Source organism: Montipora capricornis, chromosome 4 (genome assembly GCF_036669925.1).
Source record: "Montipora capricornis isolate CH-2021 chromosome 4, ASM3666992v2, whole genome shotgun sequence".
Lineage (NCBI taxonomy): Eukaryota > Metazoa > Cnidaria > Anthozoa > Scleractinia > Acroporidae > Montipora > Montipora capricornis.
This window is the reverse complement of record NC_090886.1, coordinates 53,434,487-53,452,921: the sequence shown is the minus strand read 5'-3', so window position 1 is coordinate 53,452,921 and position 18,435 is coordinate 53,434,487. Positions and strand designations below refer to the sequence as shown.

The 18,435-nt window shown below is 38.0% G+C and overlaps 3 protein-coding genes across 6 annotated transcripts in view; 1 reads left to right on the top strand and 2 right to left on the bottom strand.

The window, feature by feature from the left end:
* Positions 1-253: 253 nt before the first annotated feature.
* LOC138047434 (phosphatidylserine decarboxylase proenzyme, mitochondrial-like) lies at positions 254-9,653 on the bottom strand. Of its 3 annotated transcripts, none has more exons than XM_068894281.1 (6): positions 9,292-9,653; positions 4,694-4,866; positions 4,349-4,585; positions 3,750-4,002; positions 3,265-3,425; positions 254-2,561 (listed from the first exon to the last, which is right to left on the bottom strand). In XM_068894281.1, exons 1-6 carry the CDS (start codon positions 9,509-9,511, stop codon positions 2,322-2,324), a joined length of 1,284 nt encoding a protein of 427 aa, XP_068750382.1. In that variant the 5' UTR covers positions 9,512-9,653; the 3' UTR covers positions 254-2,321. The 3 variants fall into 3 exon arrangements, with proteins under 3 accessions (XP_068750382.1, XP_068750383.1, XP_068750384.1); XM_068894282.1 differs by lacking the exon at positions 9,292-9,653 and adding an exon at positions 6,626-6,971; XM_068894283.1 differs by lacking the exon at positions 9,292-9,653 and adding an exon at positions 5,019-5,322.
* On the top strand, positions 9,094-11,633 carry LOC138047435 (large ribosomal subunit protein mL50-like). Of its 2 annotated transcripts, XM_068894286.1 has the most exons (4): positions 9,094-9,198; positions 10,199-10,261; positions 10,345-10,510; positions 11,331-11,633. In XM_068894286.1, the coding sequence occupies exons 2-4, from the start codon at positions 10,254-10,256 to the stop codon at positions 11,532-11,534; spliced, it is 378 nt and encodes a 125-aa protein (XP_068750387.1). In that variant the 5' UTR covers positions 9,094-9,198; positions 10,199-10,253; the 3' UTR covers positions 11,535-11,633. The 2 variants fall into 2 exon arrangements, with proteins under 2 accessions (XP_068750387.1, XP_068750385.1); XM_068894284.1 differs by lacking the exon at positions 9,094-9,198 and having other exon boundaries at positions 10,051-10,261.
* A 649-nt stretch (positions 11,634-12,282) lies between these two features.
* LOC138047432 (nucleoporin 88-like) overlaps positions 12,283-18,435 on the bottom strand; it is a 13,919-nt gene continuing 7,766 nt past the window's right edge. Inside the window, exons 10-16 of the mRNA XM_068894279.1 lie at positions 17,955-18,017; positions 17,412-17,507; positions 16,288-16,413; positions 15,019-15,165; positions 14,644-14,770; positions 13,969-14,081; positions 12,283-13,247 (exon numbers count right to left, since the gene is read on the bottom strand). Coding sequence (XP_068750380.1) covers positions 13,184-13,247; positions 13,969-14,081; positions 14,644-14,770; positions 15,019-15,165; positions 16,288-16,413; positions 17,412-17,507; positions 17,955-18,017 — 736 coding nt within the window. The 3' untranslated portion in view covers positions 12,283-13,183. The remainder of the gene's footprint in view (positions 13,248-13,968; positions 14,082-14,643; positions 14,771-15,018; positions 15,166-16,287; positions 16,414-17,411; positions 17,508-17,954; positions 18,018-18,435) is intronic.

The following is an 18,435-nucleotide window of genomic DNA, read 5'->3' as shown; positions in this document are numbered from 1 at the left end:
TTTAGTTACTGAAAAGAGAAGGTCCTTTTGAGAACCATTTATAATTGTCAGAGGGAAGAAAGTCAAAGTGGATGGGGTCAACTATCATCAAAACTTAAAAGAAAACAAGCATACCGGTAATATTAAATTCAGAAGCACTTTTTGGGTCACAAATGCCTAAAGATAATGGAATTTCAGAAATTAAAATTCCATGCATAAAAACCCGTAATATTTCAAATGGAAAGTTCTTACCAAGAAAAGCAAAGGAAAAGAAAATGTTAACAATTTTTTAATTGATGTCTAGCCGGTAAAAATTTTGAACACTTGACTTGTCAGATAACAGGAACTTAGGAACATGATATGGAATACATTAATTTCGAATGATTGTTTTCAATGACGAATGGGACCTTTAGATTGTAGTAAGAGTATCCTGACCACTTTAAAATTTTGGGGTCAGGACAAAGCTACATGTATTACAGCAGCTCTTGTGATTTGTTCAGAAAACACTAAGTACAAAAAGATACAACAGAAACAATGGAGCCTAACCCTGAACACAACAAAGCCTATACTGGTTGAATAAAATTGGAGGTTGTACAGAGCCGCATGGCTTCTGAAATTTCAAGAAAGCAGTTTAGGAAATGCACATGCTCAGAATTAAAGTGTACTAATATTATTATTCTTCCTAAAATCTAAAGGTCTGCAGTGACATTATTGTATTATTGCTTATCCACCAAAAGAAATTTAAAAGACAAAATGCAACAGTAACATGCAAACTGTCAAAGACGTTTGGATAAGAAAATATTAACGAGATTGCATTCCCTGCCAGCCTTCCTGTTTTTTAGTTCTTCTTTTTGTTCCAAAAATAAATGTACAGCACACATATAAAGTGAGGAAAGCAGGGTCATGATGACCTTCATCAGATGAAACTTGGAAACTCTCTGCATTGAACTGAATTCTGTACAATAAAATAAATACAATTTTTCATATAATCTTTATACAGACTTTACAGATTTGTTAAATGCCATGAGTACATGAGAGAAATATTTTCATGGTCATTAAAAATGTAACATTTTGCTTCAAAATAATCAATTTGAAATTTCACACAAGGAGAGATACCGGTACTGTTGTTTTGAAGGATGATGAGGAAATAAATTTGCATTAGAACACTGAAAGCCACAAAAGCAAAACCAACGTAATTGTGATGACCAATAATACAGCAGTCCCAAAAGAGCAATGATTTATCATAAATTGAAGGCTTATGTAAATTGCTTTGATTGGCAGGAAAATGGCTGAAAGCAAATTGCATTGCCTTTGATTTTAGTCTTCATTGATGGAAAACGTTGTGTAAATTTACTGGTTTTTTTTAAAGAGCTAATTTGATTGTGTATTTACTTCTGACAGTGAAGGAAAAACCAATTTGTAAAACAAATATTTTACAATCTTTACCATTGTTTTACTTGTCAAGGAGCCGAGTTTTTCAGCATTCATGAAAACCTCTTTGACGACGAAAACTAAGAACAAAGTCTATTTTCTTAAAGGGAAACTGCCACGAGAAGCGCATGCGCTAGCGTCTTGTGAAAACTTGAAAAGTGTTAGGTTAACTTTTTTCAAGTTGAATCCACAAATTCAAATTGGTGTCCACTGGGGAGGGCCATGGTGGACAAAGGAGAAACGTCAGCGAATATACGTGACTCACGTGTGAATCCATGATGACAGCTAGAATTTTCTGTGGGCTCGAGAGCAAACAAACTCGAGCATGCGCAGCTCATGACAGCGCCCCTTTAATCCATTGATTCTTGGACTGAGACTTGACAGATTTCTCTGTGCAACACCACATGATTTTACCCAACACCTGGGGGTGCCCCAGGATGTTTGAGGTGTCAATGGGTTAATCTGTTTAACTATGTCCCCCCTCCATTAACCCACTGACTCCTGGAAATGAGACTTGACAGAGTTTACTCTTAACGCAAGATGATTTTCTTTGTCAACTGGGGGTGTCCTAGGACGTTCGAGGTGTTAAAAGGTTAACCAGTCATGTCCCCTCCATTAAAATTACTTTTAGTGATATGTACAGTAAACTACAAGTGATTACCATTGCAACAATACGGCACTTAAACAGGTTGGAGTGAATGACAAAACAGCTTAATATTATTGTTCCTAACTATAAAGATGCCTCTAAAATAATAGAGTCAAACTGACTTATTATTTAGCTTTTGGTTACACTGCTTTTGTTATGAAACACATCAGTCTTCTCGCATATTTGGCCTAAGTGTATACTTTTTTTAAGTCCCAATAATTGAAACAATAATTTATTAATTTTACCTAACAAAATCTAGAACAAGTTATTCAGAATTTTCTCTTGATGATCCAACTGATTGACCATAATTAATTTTCTGTCCAGGCTGAATGTGAAATTCAAAGTCTTTAGGTGCTTCAAATATCAAAACAATAGTTGAACCGAGATGAAAAGCTCCCATCCTCTCTCCACGTCTCAGGGAAACTTTTTTGCCTTTGTTGTTAACATAATCCAATTCATCAAAGGACCCTGGGACATAACTCTCTGCACGATTGGTCTTTAAATCCTGCCAAAGAATTAACAAACAGAGCTTTACAAAGAAAAAAACAACCAGTATATTAAATGGCATTGCTGCCAAATTGCTCAACCACTTTTAATGGCAGACACATCCTGATGTGCTTAACATACTGTAGGCCACTTCGGAAAATACCATAATACACTTTGTTTGTCCCCTCCCCCCCCCCCCAAATTTTGCATAAGCATTGTTTTTGTTTTTGCTTGGGACCATTGTAAGTCCCAAGAGAAACTGAAAACAATGCTTATGCAAAATTTGAGGGGACAAACGAAGTGTATTATGGTATTTTCTGAAGTGACCTATTTCCACAGATTATAACACCACATACATTTATACTAATACTATAACTATACCATTTACCAAGGATGCTGCCTAACGGTTGCCCAGTCACCTGGGGCGCCTTACTTGCGAGCGCAGGCAACCAAATTTCTGAACGAGTAGCCCGAACGGGCGCTTAACTTATCACAAGGTGATTCATCCTCACTTTTAATTAATTAATTCTGGGCTCTTGACTCAGGCTACTAACTTTTAATGTTGGAAACTCTAAGGGCTCGGGAAAAACTTTCTTAGGCAGCAGCCTTGTATACTTACATGCTTACCATTCAAGAGTCAAATTATGGGTTAAACAAAACCGGTACTTGAAAAATAATATGAACTACAAAAAAAATGTGATACTCAGTTAAAGATTCATTACCTCGTCAAACTTAAGATTGATAGATCCAACATTGTAAGCTCCAACAGCAGTAAAACTAAAAAATCCATGCTTCCATGTACCACTTAGAACAACACGTTCATTGTGGTTGAATAACCCAGCAACCATTCTTGCAATTCCAGGGTGGACAGAAAAGAGGTCACCTGAAACAGTCAAAAGAAAAGATTAAGAGTAAACACTTTGGCAGTTAAATATTAGTCCGCTGGCAGCCAGTTTTTTCTTTAAGGGTCACTAGGACAAGCGCTTAGTCATTGCAAACTCGAAAGGGTGGTATGGCGTTGGCCATGTAGAGAAGAAGGCGAGACAAGGGTGGTATGGTGGAGTTCCCCTTTAGCCAAAACGTCTCGACTCATAACCCCTGAATTAAGAGAGAAAAACAGACTGCCAGCAGTCTAGTCAAATATGCAAGTCGTTGTTTTGATATGTGGATTTAGCTTACGCAAAAAAGATTGCAATTTACAGCTAACCTGGAAAATGTCTCCTGACTGTTACATCCCATTCACTTGGCGAGTGAAATGAATGATAGTCACCAGGTCCCAAATAAATGACGCAATGGTAGAGTTTCTTATTGTTGCTATGTTCCAATTCCTTTAATGTGGAAGCAGATGGTTTATCAGGTCCAAGAAAGGTTTGCATTGAATATGTTATGCCTTTTACTTGTTCCACCATATCATTTTCTATCGCACCAAAGTGAAGTACCCGCCCATCTGCAGGACTGACCTGTGACAGATTGAAAAATTAAATCATTCAGTGTTTAAATGTGAAACTATTCAAGCTCAAATTTAATTGAAAAAGTAGCATGATGATGATGATGATGATGATTATTATTAGATCAAAGGGAAAATCCCATAAGGGTTAAATAATTAACCAATTTTATATTAGCACTTGATCTTACTTCACAAGAGTCTTAATAAATTTTCTTTCCCCTATTAAACCAACCCAAGGACATAATCGCCCTTACCGCTTGAAAACCTTTCAATCACTGAACAAGAGCGTCTGTCAAAGGGCGGTGAACTATTGCTAATTCCCACTTTGTTTCACGTTAACATCTAAAAAATAAACTTACAATAGAGCTGGCTTCACAGATCATTCTAGCATCAGGTTTCAGTTGTCTTCTGAAAAAAGCTCCAACGCTGGGATAATTGATTAATTCCTCTTCGATTGCTTCAGCAATATTGCAAGAAAAATACCATGAGAACGTCCCAATAACTGGTTTACGAAGCCATGGCGGCAAGTCCACGTCACAAAATCTCCCCCATGCACGAGAAAAAGCTCTTGTTGGCAACTTCTTGAACAAGGCAACCTTAAAGCAAAACGTTACCATTCAGTATAGTTGAAATGCGAAGGAAAACGCGCCGAATTACCAATCAAGTTGTGAAACAAAATCCATGATGAGGTCACGCAATCTCACCTGCCATTGACTTGGCTCCACGCAATCGCCAGATTTGAGCTTCCTTTCTTCTCGCTCCTTGATGTGCCAAAGCTGTTGATAGCATACGTAAGCGAAACCAACACTTGCGGGGATGCTAAACCAACGTAGAGTTCCCAAGTAACTCCTCACTGCAGTCCCGAGTCTTCTTGCACCTGTGAAGCAACAATGAGCAATAATTCAATGGAATACGGGGGTTTACACTTGGGGGTTGTATATTTTTAAGTTATCCGAGCTTCGTTTTAATCATCTGCCTCTGTTCAAAGCTCATTGAATTAAGTGCTTTGGAAAATCAAGAGAAGTTTACCTCTGTAAGAACGATAGTTTCGAAAAAGAAAAGGATACATCCCATAAAGCGAAAAATTACTGAAAAGGAAATGCAATCGATCTGCAATGAAACGGGCCTTTATCTTCAAGCAACTGATGGACGCGTGTACAAATTTTAGGGAATTGTAGCTGATCCACGCAAAATACAGTGCATGCTAGAACAATCATCTATTTTGAATGGATGTATTCATGTTTTTAAGTGTTAACTTCGAAAATCGATCCAACTCGAGCTCGCCAATCTTCCGAGCATACAAGTTTGCCGATATCACGCACACGCTTTTATTATCGTGTTGTATCATGGGAAAAAAGCTTTGTTACTTGGGAGGGGTGGGTGGTAAGATGGACATTGGCGGGTGAACGTGGCGGTCTAACGAAAATTGAATATTTCTCTCGATATCGATCTGACTGAAACATAAAATATGCCAGCAAGCTATTATTTCCTTTTTTCTTTGTTGCTGAAAAGTCTGTTAATCATTTTGCTGGAGTTCATGGGCTGCAAGTAGAAATCGTCGTCCTTTACCAGTTTGCACGTTTCTTTCACGTGATCTTATTTGCGGTTCACTTCAACCACACCCCTGTTTTCATTCCAGTAGTTTTCCAACTTAAAAGCATGTTCTCCCAATTTACTTTTCATCTACTACTCGTTGAAAAATGCGACCATTATGTGTAAAATTCCAGCCAATAACCACAAGATACTTTCCAAATGTATATCCCTAGTTTTTCTTTTCTCCAAGAGACTTGTCTTAACAAAAAACTAGTAATCTTTGACCTGTTAAGGCAGCCACATGACTCCATTTTCTTGGAGAATATGGCAAGTACATCAGACAAAAAAATATAAGTGTTTTTAAGTTCGTTTTTATTCACATATTCTCAGGGTAAGCCCATTGCAGCACATCAGGCTGCTTCAATTAAATGGGGCCCTGTGTTACTAGAAACGCATAAGCTTGCAGAGCGAAGGCTTAAGTTAAATACCGCTTATATTGTTGCTCGCGTTTTTATTTTTAGTGGTGTGGCCACCTTTATAGATGCAACGAGCACTCCCTTGAAGTGAAAATAGGCTCCATTTCCACCGAGATCTAAGTCGCCATCTTTTGGAAATGACCTCATTCATTACAACGCCTTTTTCACACTCACAAAAATTGGAACGGCACTCCAAAAAAACGGCAGGTGTCTCTAATTCGACTTCTGCCAGCTGTCTGTTTACACACAAAAGATTTACCGTGCCGTGCCCGAAAAACGTAGGTACGATACCGAGATTTCGGAGGGCCGTGCCAAATCTTTTGGCTTGTGTAAAGGGGGCTTGCACACAACTGGCATCTTCATGACCCACACCACAAAAGCGCTATTAAAGCGTGGCAAATCTTTCATCTCACAGTTCGCGATACTTCCTCTCGAGTAATACTTCCATTACAGAGACGTTTCACTCCATTGAAGGTGGAGAAGACTGGAAACGTGCCGCTTCGACTGGTTGCAAACACGATCAAAACCGGTTTGGCCGCGAGGGTCGAGCGAAATGTCTTCGGTGACAAAATGCAAATTTCAACATTTGTACATTACCGTACAGCTGGAGTTTTCGATCTCGCGTACCTTTCCTCGTTGTCTTGTGAAGCATTGTGTCTGTTTCTCTTACTGGCCAAACTAGGCCATAGCTTGCAAAAGCCATAATTGTGAAAAGACAGATTGCCGAATGAGCATAAAGAACACAAGACACGATCCAAGCGGAGTCATGACGGATATCAAGTTGTCGGTAACCAGCGAAAGAAATCTCGTCCTCAGCATGCAATCGCATTTTTAGTGTAAGTTCTACTGAGGAGTGTCAAAATTTATGTCGTTTTACTCTTCTATGCCTTCATAGACACAAAATTTCTCACGCTTTCGCTGGGCGACAGTTCCGTACTATTTCGAAGACCATGACTTATTTATCGTATGTTGATACGGGTATTTCGATATGCCAGTGATGCGATCTTTTGATTGGCTGATGGACAATTCCTGCATGCTATTCACGTGTACTTCATGGATTGTGACCTTGCCTTAAATAAGACAATTTCTTTCAAACTTCTCGTGATTGAAGGACTTTTGCCAAAATTCTGGGTAACAAACCATTATAAATAGCAATAAAATTTTATAACTTGAATGATGTCTTTGTTTTATTTAATTACCCTTCTGTGTTGTCAGTTGTTGCAGCATTTACGAACTGTCACGCAAGGCCTTGGACCTTGGAATTGTTAAACGAAAAGGAGGAAGCTGTGAAAAAATCGCGTTAGGAAACAAAAATTGATATACTGTATATCAAGAATTTCCTTTCCTTTAAATTCATAACAATTTCAATTCTCTCTTTTCTTTCTTTCTTTCCGGCAGTGACATTTGATATAGCGTCCACACGGATGTAATTTCCCAACAGCCAGTACTTTGCTGGCTATTTTCGTCAATACATAACGCATGCGCATTACAACCAGGTCGTACCAACTACAGTAATGCACCTATCAATGTTAAACCCCAGGGAGGGGGGTCGGGCATGGGTGGGGATTTTGACATTTTCATTTAAAATAATTCAAATTCCCCACCCCTGGGACAAAATAATTGGTCAAAATGTCCACCCGGCGTCAAGTGAAGGTGGCAAAATGTCCTTTGTACGATCAAAATCGCTAGCCTGTGGACGTCACATACGATCAAAATCCCTACCCTGGGGACAGACCTCACGATCAAACTCCCGTGGTTAGCCCGACCCCCTCTCCCTGGGGCTTAACATTGATAGGTGCATAATGTGTAGCAAGCGAAGAGTTCTGAAATGCAAGGAGACTGAGGACTCCCTTGCATTTCAGAATTCGCCCTGCCTCCCTCTTTACCCTCCCCTTTTAGTGCTTGTTTTGCAGGTTATCGACTATCCGACATTCTTCACACACATTTAAAGTGCATTGTCATCCAACATGTAAATTGAAAGCACTTCAACATAATTTCAGTGTAAATTTTTGTTTTCTGATTTTTCTTACTTTCTTTTTCTTGTAACGTTATTTTTTTTCCAAGTTCGCTCTTGTAAAGTTGTCTTATTGTTTCTTTCCACTTCCCTGCTGAGAAGCGATAAACAGGACCCAGCCACAGGTCGCCTTCTTCGTAAGATATAACTCCATAGTAACTGTCATTCATCGTGTGAAGCGATAACAAAGCCATCTCAGGTTAAAATAATTTCATGATCCATATTGTGTTAAGGTTCCGGATACCGAAGCGTTGGAAAAATAAGTGAGAAGTTGACCTGTTAATCCTCATTCTCCATACAGCTGATGGATTGAGTTGTGATCAGAGGACCAGTGCGGCCACTTACTTCTGTAACTAGTTCTTTGATTAGCAAGTTAAGAGAATTTTTTTCTTGATTTGCTGAAATTGTCGCATTTAAAATATGGCCCGCCCGGTTTTTTGGGGTTAGGGCTTAGGGTTAAAAAAAACCGATGGATATGAATGTTTTGCACGGTGACCGCTTTGACAAGTTTACACCCACTCGAGACCAAATTAATATTAATCTAATTATAAGATACCGATAAGGAAGTTGATGTCCTAACAACCAAGGAAAACTTGCGAACCGCTCTCATACCTATGTACTAAGTAGGTTTTTTGTTTGATTGAGAATTTAGACACAAAGAAGCAAGCTCTACATGGCATAAGGTCGAAAATGTCATTGAAGGATCCACTTCAAAACAAACTTGCTTTATTATGACTTATCCTTTGTATATCACTTCTCAATGACATGCAAAATATCGGTCGAGCTCGCAAAATTACGGATTCTTAAATTCATATCTGAGATGTTTAATAATTTATTAATTTGGCTAGAGAAATACATATAGAGCCGTGACATTTTAAATGAATTCTGGAAAGATTGAAAAGAGGAAGCGACGAGTAGATTCTAAATCTCTGGGCAACACTGTTGTACCTTATAATTTTTTGCTATTCTTAGATTGCTGGGTTCAACAAATTAACCAATGGGAAGACCTGACAAACATCGTATGATCTTAATTTGCATGTCGACGCCAAAAAGGGTTTGGCCATACAAGCTTACTTAGTCACAAAATTTGTAGGAAAAAACACTTGGTACCATTTTCTTGAAAAGATAAAAACGTCCTAATCTTTAGTCCGACAACGCTTGGTCAAGCCAACACAAGAAACGATGAGTATAACCGGTCAATGTTACATGACCTTACATTTAAAAGGACACATATTCAACATATACCGGCGCGCACGGCCACATATTTTGAAAATCTTACCTTGTTTCGTGCCGACTTGAATTCTGATCTCAGCGCTTTTGATACTCAAAGATCGAAGAAGATCCAGTTTTGCTATTATGGCGATTATTAACACACTGAATAGAGTGTGAATATTTAGAAGAAACCAGAGCCATCCTTGTGTAGCAGTGTCTGCCGTCTCGTGAACTCGTAGGTGCAATTCTACCTCCAAAACAAGCTGATCTTCTGTCTGAAATATCATCTTCGACCTAAAATATTTCCAGGGCAATGATTCATCGTAACTTGGTTTATTGAGGTTTTAGTGTGATCCGCAACTGAGAAAATTGTGAATTTAATTAATACAAGTTCACCGGTCGAAGGACCTTTCGGGAAGACCCGTATAGTCTTCAAAAAATAATATATACACACCCATTGCTATATGACATTAATGTCTGGGGGCGAACAATCATGATTGGTTTCGATTGGCTTCAAATGGGAATGTGTCACACAGCCGTGTTCTGTCACAGAAAGGAATGTCACGAATTATTGTACAATTTGAACAATTCCCCTCTAAAAAGAAACATCTAAAATTGTTGGAAATTCATGAGAAAATTTTAAAGCCTTGTTGAGCATCAACCGAACTCCAAACATTTTCATTGAAACTGACCCTAAAGACGCCGTAAATAATTGGTTTTTTTTGGTTCAATTTTTTTCATGGTTGATTTAGTCAACGCTATATTTAGTACGTGACTGCCTAGCCCCTCCCCCATCAACTCGACTTCGTATCAATACGAATCGAAAAGCATTGTGGGTAGTCCCCTTTATTCAAGATGGCGTTCATCTTTACACCACATTGTCACAGAAAAGTGAACTTAAGAGGTGTTTCACCATCGATTTTAAAGCTCTTCTTCAGTACAAATGTAATAAGAAGAGATCACTTTGTCGACAGGGTGAAAAAATTCGTGTTTGGTGAGGGAGCACCGCCAGAGGAAATCGAGGAAACTATGGACAGGTTTGTTACAGAAGTGATCATGACATAATTCCAAACCGGAGACTGACTGTGCCACAAAAATTTGTCTGTTGTTAATGTTGCAGTTACTATGACTTGACCAAGGGTGAGGAGCCATCTGTGTACAGTATGGACGCACAGGAAATTGTGGACAGACTCGAGAGCATTGTAGCCGAAACATTACCACAAGAAATTAATAACCATGGGAAATGGGATAAACAATCAGTCGCCGATATTGTGCTCAGATATAAGGTGATGCCATATTTATTGGAGCATTTTTTACATTTCCTGGTAGGTTTAATCTGCATCTACATTTTCCAGCACTCGGCAAAGTCCCTTTTTGACTTAAGGCTGTTTCTGCTTACAGTAGGTGGCCTCATACATCGTAAGCTTTTTTAGAGACACAGGACGTGAACAATCGATGAAACCGATGATCGGAAAGTCAATCAATCAATCGATGACAATCAATGCCTTGTTAGTTAATTGGCATCGGCCAATCGATGACCAATCGATACTCACACAAAAGTGGTCGGAACTCATATATTGTAATCGATTGGCGTTAAAAAAATCTCGGTATCCCACACGTTCCAGCATAGTCCTTATCCGAGAAAACTTGAAAGTCTAACCATTAAAATTTGCAGATGAAATTACAAAGGCAGCACTTTCTCCTCAGTTATTTTAAGATCCTGAGTGTTGATCCGGCTGGGGTTTGAACTTGCGACCTCCCGCATGACATTCCAGTGCTCAACCAACTGAGCCACTGGTGCGCAGTGGTTTTTTCTCTCATAGCAACATATGTTCAGTGCTGGAAATAACAGTCAGTCATCGGACATTGTCCGACCAAATTTTGAAAATGTCTGGCCAATTTCACATTCTGATCAGAAACGATGACCGAACATCTAACCAGCACATCTTTAGTTCTCTTCTTCAAGGTGTTGGCAGTCAATAAATTGTGTCCAGTCCAATTTGTCAAATGTCCGACCAAAACGAAGATTTGAAAGGACATATGTCCTGTGAATAAAGAAAATTATTTCCAGCGCTGATGTTCACTTCCATAATGTGGTCTTTTCAGGTTCTCAACAGATGTTATAAGGATTTTGGTCTTCTGGTGCCCAATTACCAACTAAACCACATGAACAGTATTCAGGATGTTATTAAGTTCTACACATCTGCCAAACCTAAGGATACTAGAACATTCAAGTCAATTGACATGGACAATCTACCACCAAATTTAAATATTGGTGGAAAAGTACCATGGAAAAATGTTTCTTCATGACACAACAGTAAAGTTGTTTAATATATAACCGTAAACATTAATTTTGCAATATTTATTCCTTTTTTAAGTTGTAAAATTCAATAAAATATTATATGATAATTTATTTGTATAAGGGGCAGGGTTTGTGATGTAGTCCATATTCTATGTGGTATAATTTTCAGAAGAAGACCAGTGTTCACACTGGCTCATGCCATGTATGCTAGCTTTTTAGACGAAGGGATGTCCTTGTTACTTGCAGACACCATAGTTCCCTTTCCAACACGCTACTTAAGGACGGTGCCTACTATTGTTATTGTGCACACAATGTACGTTCTGCGCATCTCGAGATACTCGGATTTCCCATGGGTAGTGCTTATTAATACAGGGATATTGTTGCGTGGTTCATAACCATGTGGAGAAAGCAGAATTTAGCAAGTACTCTTGGTATCCAAAAAGAAAATTGGGGGTAACCATGCATTTTTCAGAGATAATTAAGCTTCAATTTGGAAAAGAACACCATACATTGCTTTGTATTTTAAAGCTTTTTACAAATATTGTTGATTAATTATCTTTGAAAAATGCGTGGTTACCCCCGATTTTCTTTTTGGATTTCAATAACACTTGTTAAGATCTGCATTTCCCGCATATTCAGTAATCAGCGCAAAAATACCTTTGAATTAGTAGGCACCGTCCTTAAAATATCATTAATAAGTATTTATTTGAAGTGAAAAGATGGCACCTCAAAGGAAGAAAGAAAGAGACACTTGAATGAATACTTTCTTCATTTTACTTTTATCACACTGATCTTTTAGCATACTTTTTCACTTTTATGCTCTGGTAGTACTGTTGAACATATAAAGAACATTATTTTGTTGATGCTGGCCGTGTATGAGCTATGCAGGATCATCATCAAGAAATGAATGAAGGGGGTAGTTTCTAAAGAAACTGTGGGGCTGCGTCGGTGGGGAAGTAGCATACAAAAATTTTGGTTTTATCAACGTGAGTTGACAATGTAAATTGGCCACTGTACAGAGATTCTAAAAGCTGATGTTTCCAGCGTTAGCCCTTCGTCAGAGCTCTGAACGTCAGCTTTTAGAATCTCTGTACGGTTGCCAATTTACTTTATCACCTCTGTTGATAAAAGCAAAATTTTTGTACATCATTAAGAAAGGCATCTTGAATAGCAACAGTAGCAGTTACATCATGAAAATTTAGCGACTTTTTGTCTAATTAGTTCACAGTACTTTCCAACTTGTCCATTGACTTCTTTCACCAACCCACAATGCGGTTCTTAAATGAAAGCAATGCTCCATAAAACTGTGACAAGCTTGCTTCTTTGACTTTGTACCAAAATAATGTCACCAAGTTGGCGATGGAGTTAAACCGGTTACTGACTGAAAATGACTGTGATTGTTACAATCATCCAAACCCAGTTGTCAAAAGTATTCTTCTGTGCAAGACTGCGCCCAATTTCAGTCTTAATCAACCCATGTACTGTGCGTCTGTAGGCCTTCTGCTCATGGCTGTTCTGAAAAGAGTGCACATGTCAAGACAAATTTCTGATTCAAAGAAGGGCTGCACCAGGTCTAAAAAAGTGCTATTCAGATGGGAGAACAAGGACTTGTTTTGTTTCTTCCTTTGATTGAATGGAAATTGTGTCTTCACAATCACTACAATCCAACTTGCAGTTTCAGGTCTTTAACTTGATTCACCAGATCTGTGATCATTTCGTTTCTAAGCAGAAAGCAAATCAACTTATTAGTGCATATATCTTCATGTTGTAGTATGTACAGTGTATGCCTTGAGGCACCATTCCAACTGCATAACATGTGACCCTTAAAGTTACTGGGTAACATTGTGTAGATTTACAAGAGGATTAGCTACAGCAAAAGACAGCCATGAAAGGAAACAGTTACAAAATATTTCTGGTATTTGATTTGCCAATAGACCTTATTCATAAATGGCGGCCAATTTATAATTCTTTTGTCGAAGTGTAAATTAGCCTACCAAGCCTCTATACCATACAGTGAATTGAAAAGAATTTTTGCTCTAAAATGAGGCTTGGTAGGCTAATTTGCACGTGGACAAAAGAATTATAAATGTGACTGCCATTTATGAATAGGGTCTATAACGTGAAATCTTGGAAATGTTGAAATTGTGAAAGTACCATTATCAGTCATACGGTCTGTCACAGCCGGTTTAGGAATCAATGGGTTAAAATAAGGAATTATGGTTCACTCAGAAAGTAAAAGGGAATGGTTCCACAGTTCAAGGGGAATTTCGGTTTTATGAGCAAAATACCATTAAAACGTCACTGATCTGCCAAGAAATCAAACTAAATAAGGAAAATACATTGCTTAATTAATTAATCACCTATCTTTGAAAACAAGGTGATCAAAGAACATTATTTTTGTTTGCAATATTTCCCAAGCCATACGAAATTAACCAAACTCACTCGCTGGTTAGTATGCTTCTAATGTTTCTTTGCTGTGAAGTATTAACAACTGGTGACTTGGGTGATGATGATTTTCTTGGGCTCATCGTTGAGTATGAGTTCTTTTTACGGATCTGCATTCAAGAAGAAGAATAGATATAATAATGTAATTATTATGATGTTCAGAAATAGAGGATAATAAGGTATATGTCCTGTATGATTGCCCCTTATCCTCTACCTCATTCACTTGTCTCCAGGAATATCACTGTGTCTCACTTTATTTTTACTCCCCAAGTTAGGAGACTTAACTTAACAGATTTTACTTGTCAACTGGGGTGTCCTGGGGCACCTGTGTACCCGGTAGGATATTTTATTGCAGGATTATTTAAACATTTGGGAGTACGATTGTTGCTTCGTTGTGTTTTGGCTGCGAGTGGGCCACAACTGGCACGTGAACACAACCAAGATGTAAGATGTATGTCAGATTATAAGTTGTGATTGTTTTCTTTTTCTTTTTATATGTATCTTGGTATTCAAGTGTAATGTAAACTTCTGTTACGTGTTCAAAAAAAATAAATAAACCAAAAAACCCAATATTAGAACTAACCTATTTCCATTCTTGCAAAAAAATAAATAAAACAATGACAACAACAAAAAACCAACAGCAAACCATGTCAGCAATTGAGAATGGCATACCTGTTGAAGTGATTCCCTGTGGAATTTAAGCAAATTTTCAACCTCTTCCAGCTCTCTTTTCATTTTGTTTTCTGCATGGGAGAAAACTGGATTGCCATTGTGGATACATCTGAAAAGGACTTCAAGCCTGTAAGAAGTAAAAATGGTGTTTAACAATAGATGTTTCAAGTACAACCGGTAGCTAATAATTAACAATACCGTAATTATTCCATGAGCACGTTGGATATGAGATGGTAAATAGCCAACGAGGTGCATAGCACCATATAAGGTCAACTAAGGTATATGGGCATGAGCTGATAACCAAGATTGAGTGAACTAATCAGAGCACGAGAAATGCATTCACCAAGGTTGAAATTTTAATAACATATTAATTACCTTTGGATGAGCTCTTCATGCATGTCAGTTGTGTCTACCAGCTTTTCGCCAAGTGCTTCTGTTGTTTTAGTGAGTTTTTCTGTTAAGCCTTGGAGCTTCTTCAGGTGTTGATTTTGCTTCTCCTTTTGGTCTTTAAGTATGGAGATTCTGGAAAAAAAAAGAAGACCCTCCTGAGTTAAAAATACACCAATCCTGTACAATACTGAGTCATTTTTAGCTTCCTTGGCCACAGCTGAAAATTGTTTTAATGGTGTATCGGAAATATTTTTAGACACTTGAAGAGAAATTTCGTATCTCCAAGCTACCATGTAATATTCTATTTATTATATAAACACCACTGAAATACTAATTTAAAATCACTTTATGAAAGGCACCGAAAGGCGCGATTTTCGTGTGTCACCATAGCAACAGTAATCTTTTCATGTGTGAAAATAACAAGTTATCTTCACATGTGAAGATATCATGTTTTCGCGTGAAAGCTCACTTGGTGTTTCATTGGTGTTTATATAATAAATATATATTATAATAAATATGGCTGAGAAACTGCAGTGAATTTGTGCTTCTTCCTGTGTTGGGTGGGGCAGGGAAGAGGGTGTTATTGGCCTTCTTTTGAGAATATATACATGTATGGCCCAAAGGAGGAACAATGGGAAAGGTCATACCTCTGTGTTCCATCATTAAGGTTTCGTTTAACAAAACACAGAAAACTGAGTGACTGATGAGCGTTTGAAAGGAAGAAGTCATCCTTTCACTTATCTGGACAATTTAAGCAGTTGTCTCTTAGAGCAAGTTTCAATCGAGTGTTGTAAAACCAAAACCAAAGTAATTATTTTGGCCAGTTAAAAAGGACGGAGACAATCCAGTAAACCAATCAAAACTCAAAGTTATTACACATAGCCGACATAAAGCACGGGAAAGAGTGCATGCATGAGCCACAATTGGTTTTGGTTTCACTTCTGATTGGTTGAAAAAGTGCGATGAGAACTTTAAACCAATCACTGAGTGAAGTTGTGCAAAAACCAATTAAAGCGATTCGCTAATTACTAAATCGACACTCAAATGAAAACCGCTCTATGGACACCTGAAAATTTCAGATAAAAATTAAATTGTCCAGGTAAATGCAAGGATGACTTCTCCCTTTCATCTAAAACCAGAAATTCAAATGTACATGTTCATTTCATTTACGAGGGTTTGTTCAAGTGTTATGCAAGTTACAAAGATTTCCAGAGAAAGAAGAAGAATAATCATTGATAGTGGAGCCTCATGGACCTTTTTTCAATCTCCTCTCTGGCCTTATTCTGTTTCTGAATGTATTCTTTTCGTAAGATCTCCTGTGCTTGAATGAGGAGCTGGTAACAATCTTGCTGGGAAAGTTTCTCATGTGCTGCACCAGCTCTGCCAAAACAAAAAATTAGCTTGAAATGACGAAGTTGCATCAGTGCTACAGGCATATCCTGAAAAAAAGGCAACATTGTGCTTCTTGCAGGAATGCAACCTGTGACCTTCAGTAATAATATAAGTACAGATGCTCTAACACTGAGTTTAAGAATCTATTGGGAGAAAGGACGTGGAATCATTGCATAAAGTACCATGAATTTGAACGGTATTACATTGCCAGTACCAAGAGACCACAACAAGCACCTTCAGAATTTGTCAAAGTGAACAAATGCATTCCACAATTATACTAAGAAATTTAAGCATGTATATTATAAATGTGTTTGAGCAACAGACAGCACCTGAGCCTACCACATTTGCATCTAGTAGTTAAGTAAACAGGATCAAACAACAACAACAACAACACAACAATAATCTACCCTAGTTTCAAAAGGATTTTTCACAAGTGCTCTTGTACAAATTTCAGTAGCTTCTTGGGGAGCTACCAAAGATTTTTTTCTTATGTAATTTTAGCTATCGTTCAGTAGTTTGCCACCTGAGGGAAAATGACCAAGATGCCCTGGTGACCTAATTACGTCTGACTGTAAACAGTAAAGGTAAAGGTAAAGTAACTTTATTTTAACATCGGTAGTTCCTTCAGCTACGAGGCTGGTATCAATAGAAGCCGATGGTGCGCCCTTTACTCCCCTCCCTCTGTAAGTGCTCCGTTTTACGGGTATTTAAAGCTATTATAATAGCTACACGGATCAGAGGAAAGTCGAAACAGATGTTTAAGTCACCTAGGATCTAACCCGGGGACCTCTCACTCCGAAAGCCGCGCACTAGCCATCTGAGCCACAACTGCTATAGTGTCTTTACTGAACTCAGACTTCGCCCGATAATTATTCTAATACCGTAATTAATTCTTATTTCTAAGACTTCTAAGCTGACTGAAGTCATTGGTCAAAACAACCTATGCTTTACAAAACTGTAGCTTCCCGAATTAATTAATAGCTCACCTTAAGAGAGGAGTTGAGGTGGTTCTTGTTAGGATCTTCTCAATTTGAGTTTTGAATAAACCTACATTCAAGTGTTGTATGGGCGATCTGCCAGCACTGTAAAACACACGAAAAAAAAAGTGAGTCTGAATGAAAACAAATTTTTTATTTTTCCATATATCAATAATAATTATTATTCATTAACCCTTTGACACCCAAAGTGGCCAGACTTAGTATTTTACTCTGTCTAACGCCACACGATTTTACTCGTCAATGGGGTCAACCCCCAGGAGTCAATGGGTTAACATATTTCCCTTGTTAAGACTCCAATATACACTTGAATTGAAAATACCGGTAAGGTATACTATGTTCATATCTACAGGTAAGTTTACCATCCCAAATTGATGGGAACTTACATTGTATTTTCTGAAACATTGTTTTTTGTATGTGAAGCAATTATGATGACTGGCCTTTGTGGCCGGGCATACATTACCTATTTTGATTTAATAATTGCTTTCAGGCTTGTCATGTCTAGAGTTAAGACTGAATTAAATGACAACTTACTTTCCATAACCGATTCTTTCATCTCTGTCCATTGTTGGAGGGGAAGGTGCTCTATCACTTGTACTAGAACAGATGAAGCAAATTGAAATCAGTTCTATTCACATTCTCACCTTTATAGCTTAATCCATGGGTCTTTTTAGAGAGCGTTATTAAACACAGGAACGGAATGGAATGAAACATACCGGAATACGCCGGTTCAATGAAACGAAATGAACAAGAATGGCACCGGAATGACACCAGAGTGAGGCGGAATGAAACCCAAATAAACCGGAATATAGCAGAATGAACCTGAAAATGCCAAAATTTGGTGTTTTAGTTCTGTCAGTTTTTGTTGTGTCACGTGATTCCCTAAGGGAATTGCATGTGCTTTTGCCTTTTGTAACATTTGGAGTACTTCGGTGATGAGAAAAATTTGACAGGTATATCCATCCCTAAATGAATAATTATTCGTTGTGGGAGTACTAATATTTTTTTTCGTGAA

Coding starts and splice junctions, on each gene's coding strand:
- LOC138047434 (XM_068894281.1), bottom strand. CDS start 9,511: ATGATATTTCAGACAGAAGATCAGCTTGTTTTGGAGGTAGAATTGCAC. Junction 4,867..9,291: donor TCAAGTCGGCACGAAACAAG/GTAAGATTTTCA, acceptor GTTGCTTCACAG/GTGCAAGAAGACTCGGGACT. Junction 4,003..4,348: donor TCTGTGAAGCCAGCTCTATT/GTAAGTTTATTT, acceptor AATCTGTCACAG/GTCAGTCCTGCAGATGGGCG.
- LOC138047435 (XM_068894284.1), top strand. CDS start 10,080: ATGGCGTTCATCTTTACACCACATTGTCACAGAAAAGTGAACTTAAGA. Junction 10,262..10,344: donor ATCGAGGAAACTATGGACAG/GTTTGTTACAGA, acceptor TTAATGTTGCAG/TTACTATGACTTGACCAAGG. Junction 10,511..11,330: donor ATATTGTGCTCAGATATAAG/GTGATGCCATAT, acceptor TGGTCTTTTCAG/GTTCTCAACAGATGTTATAA.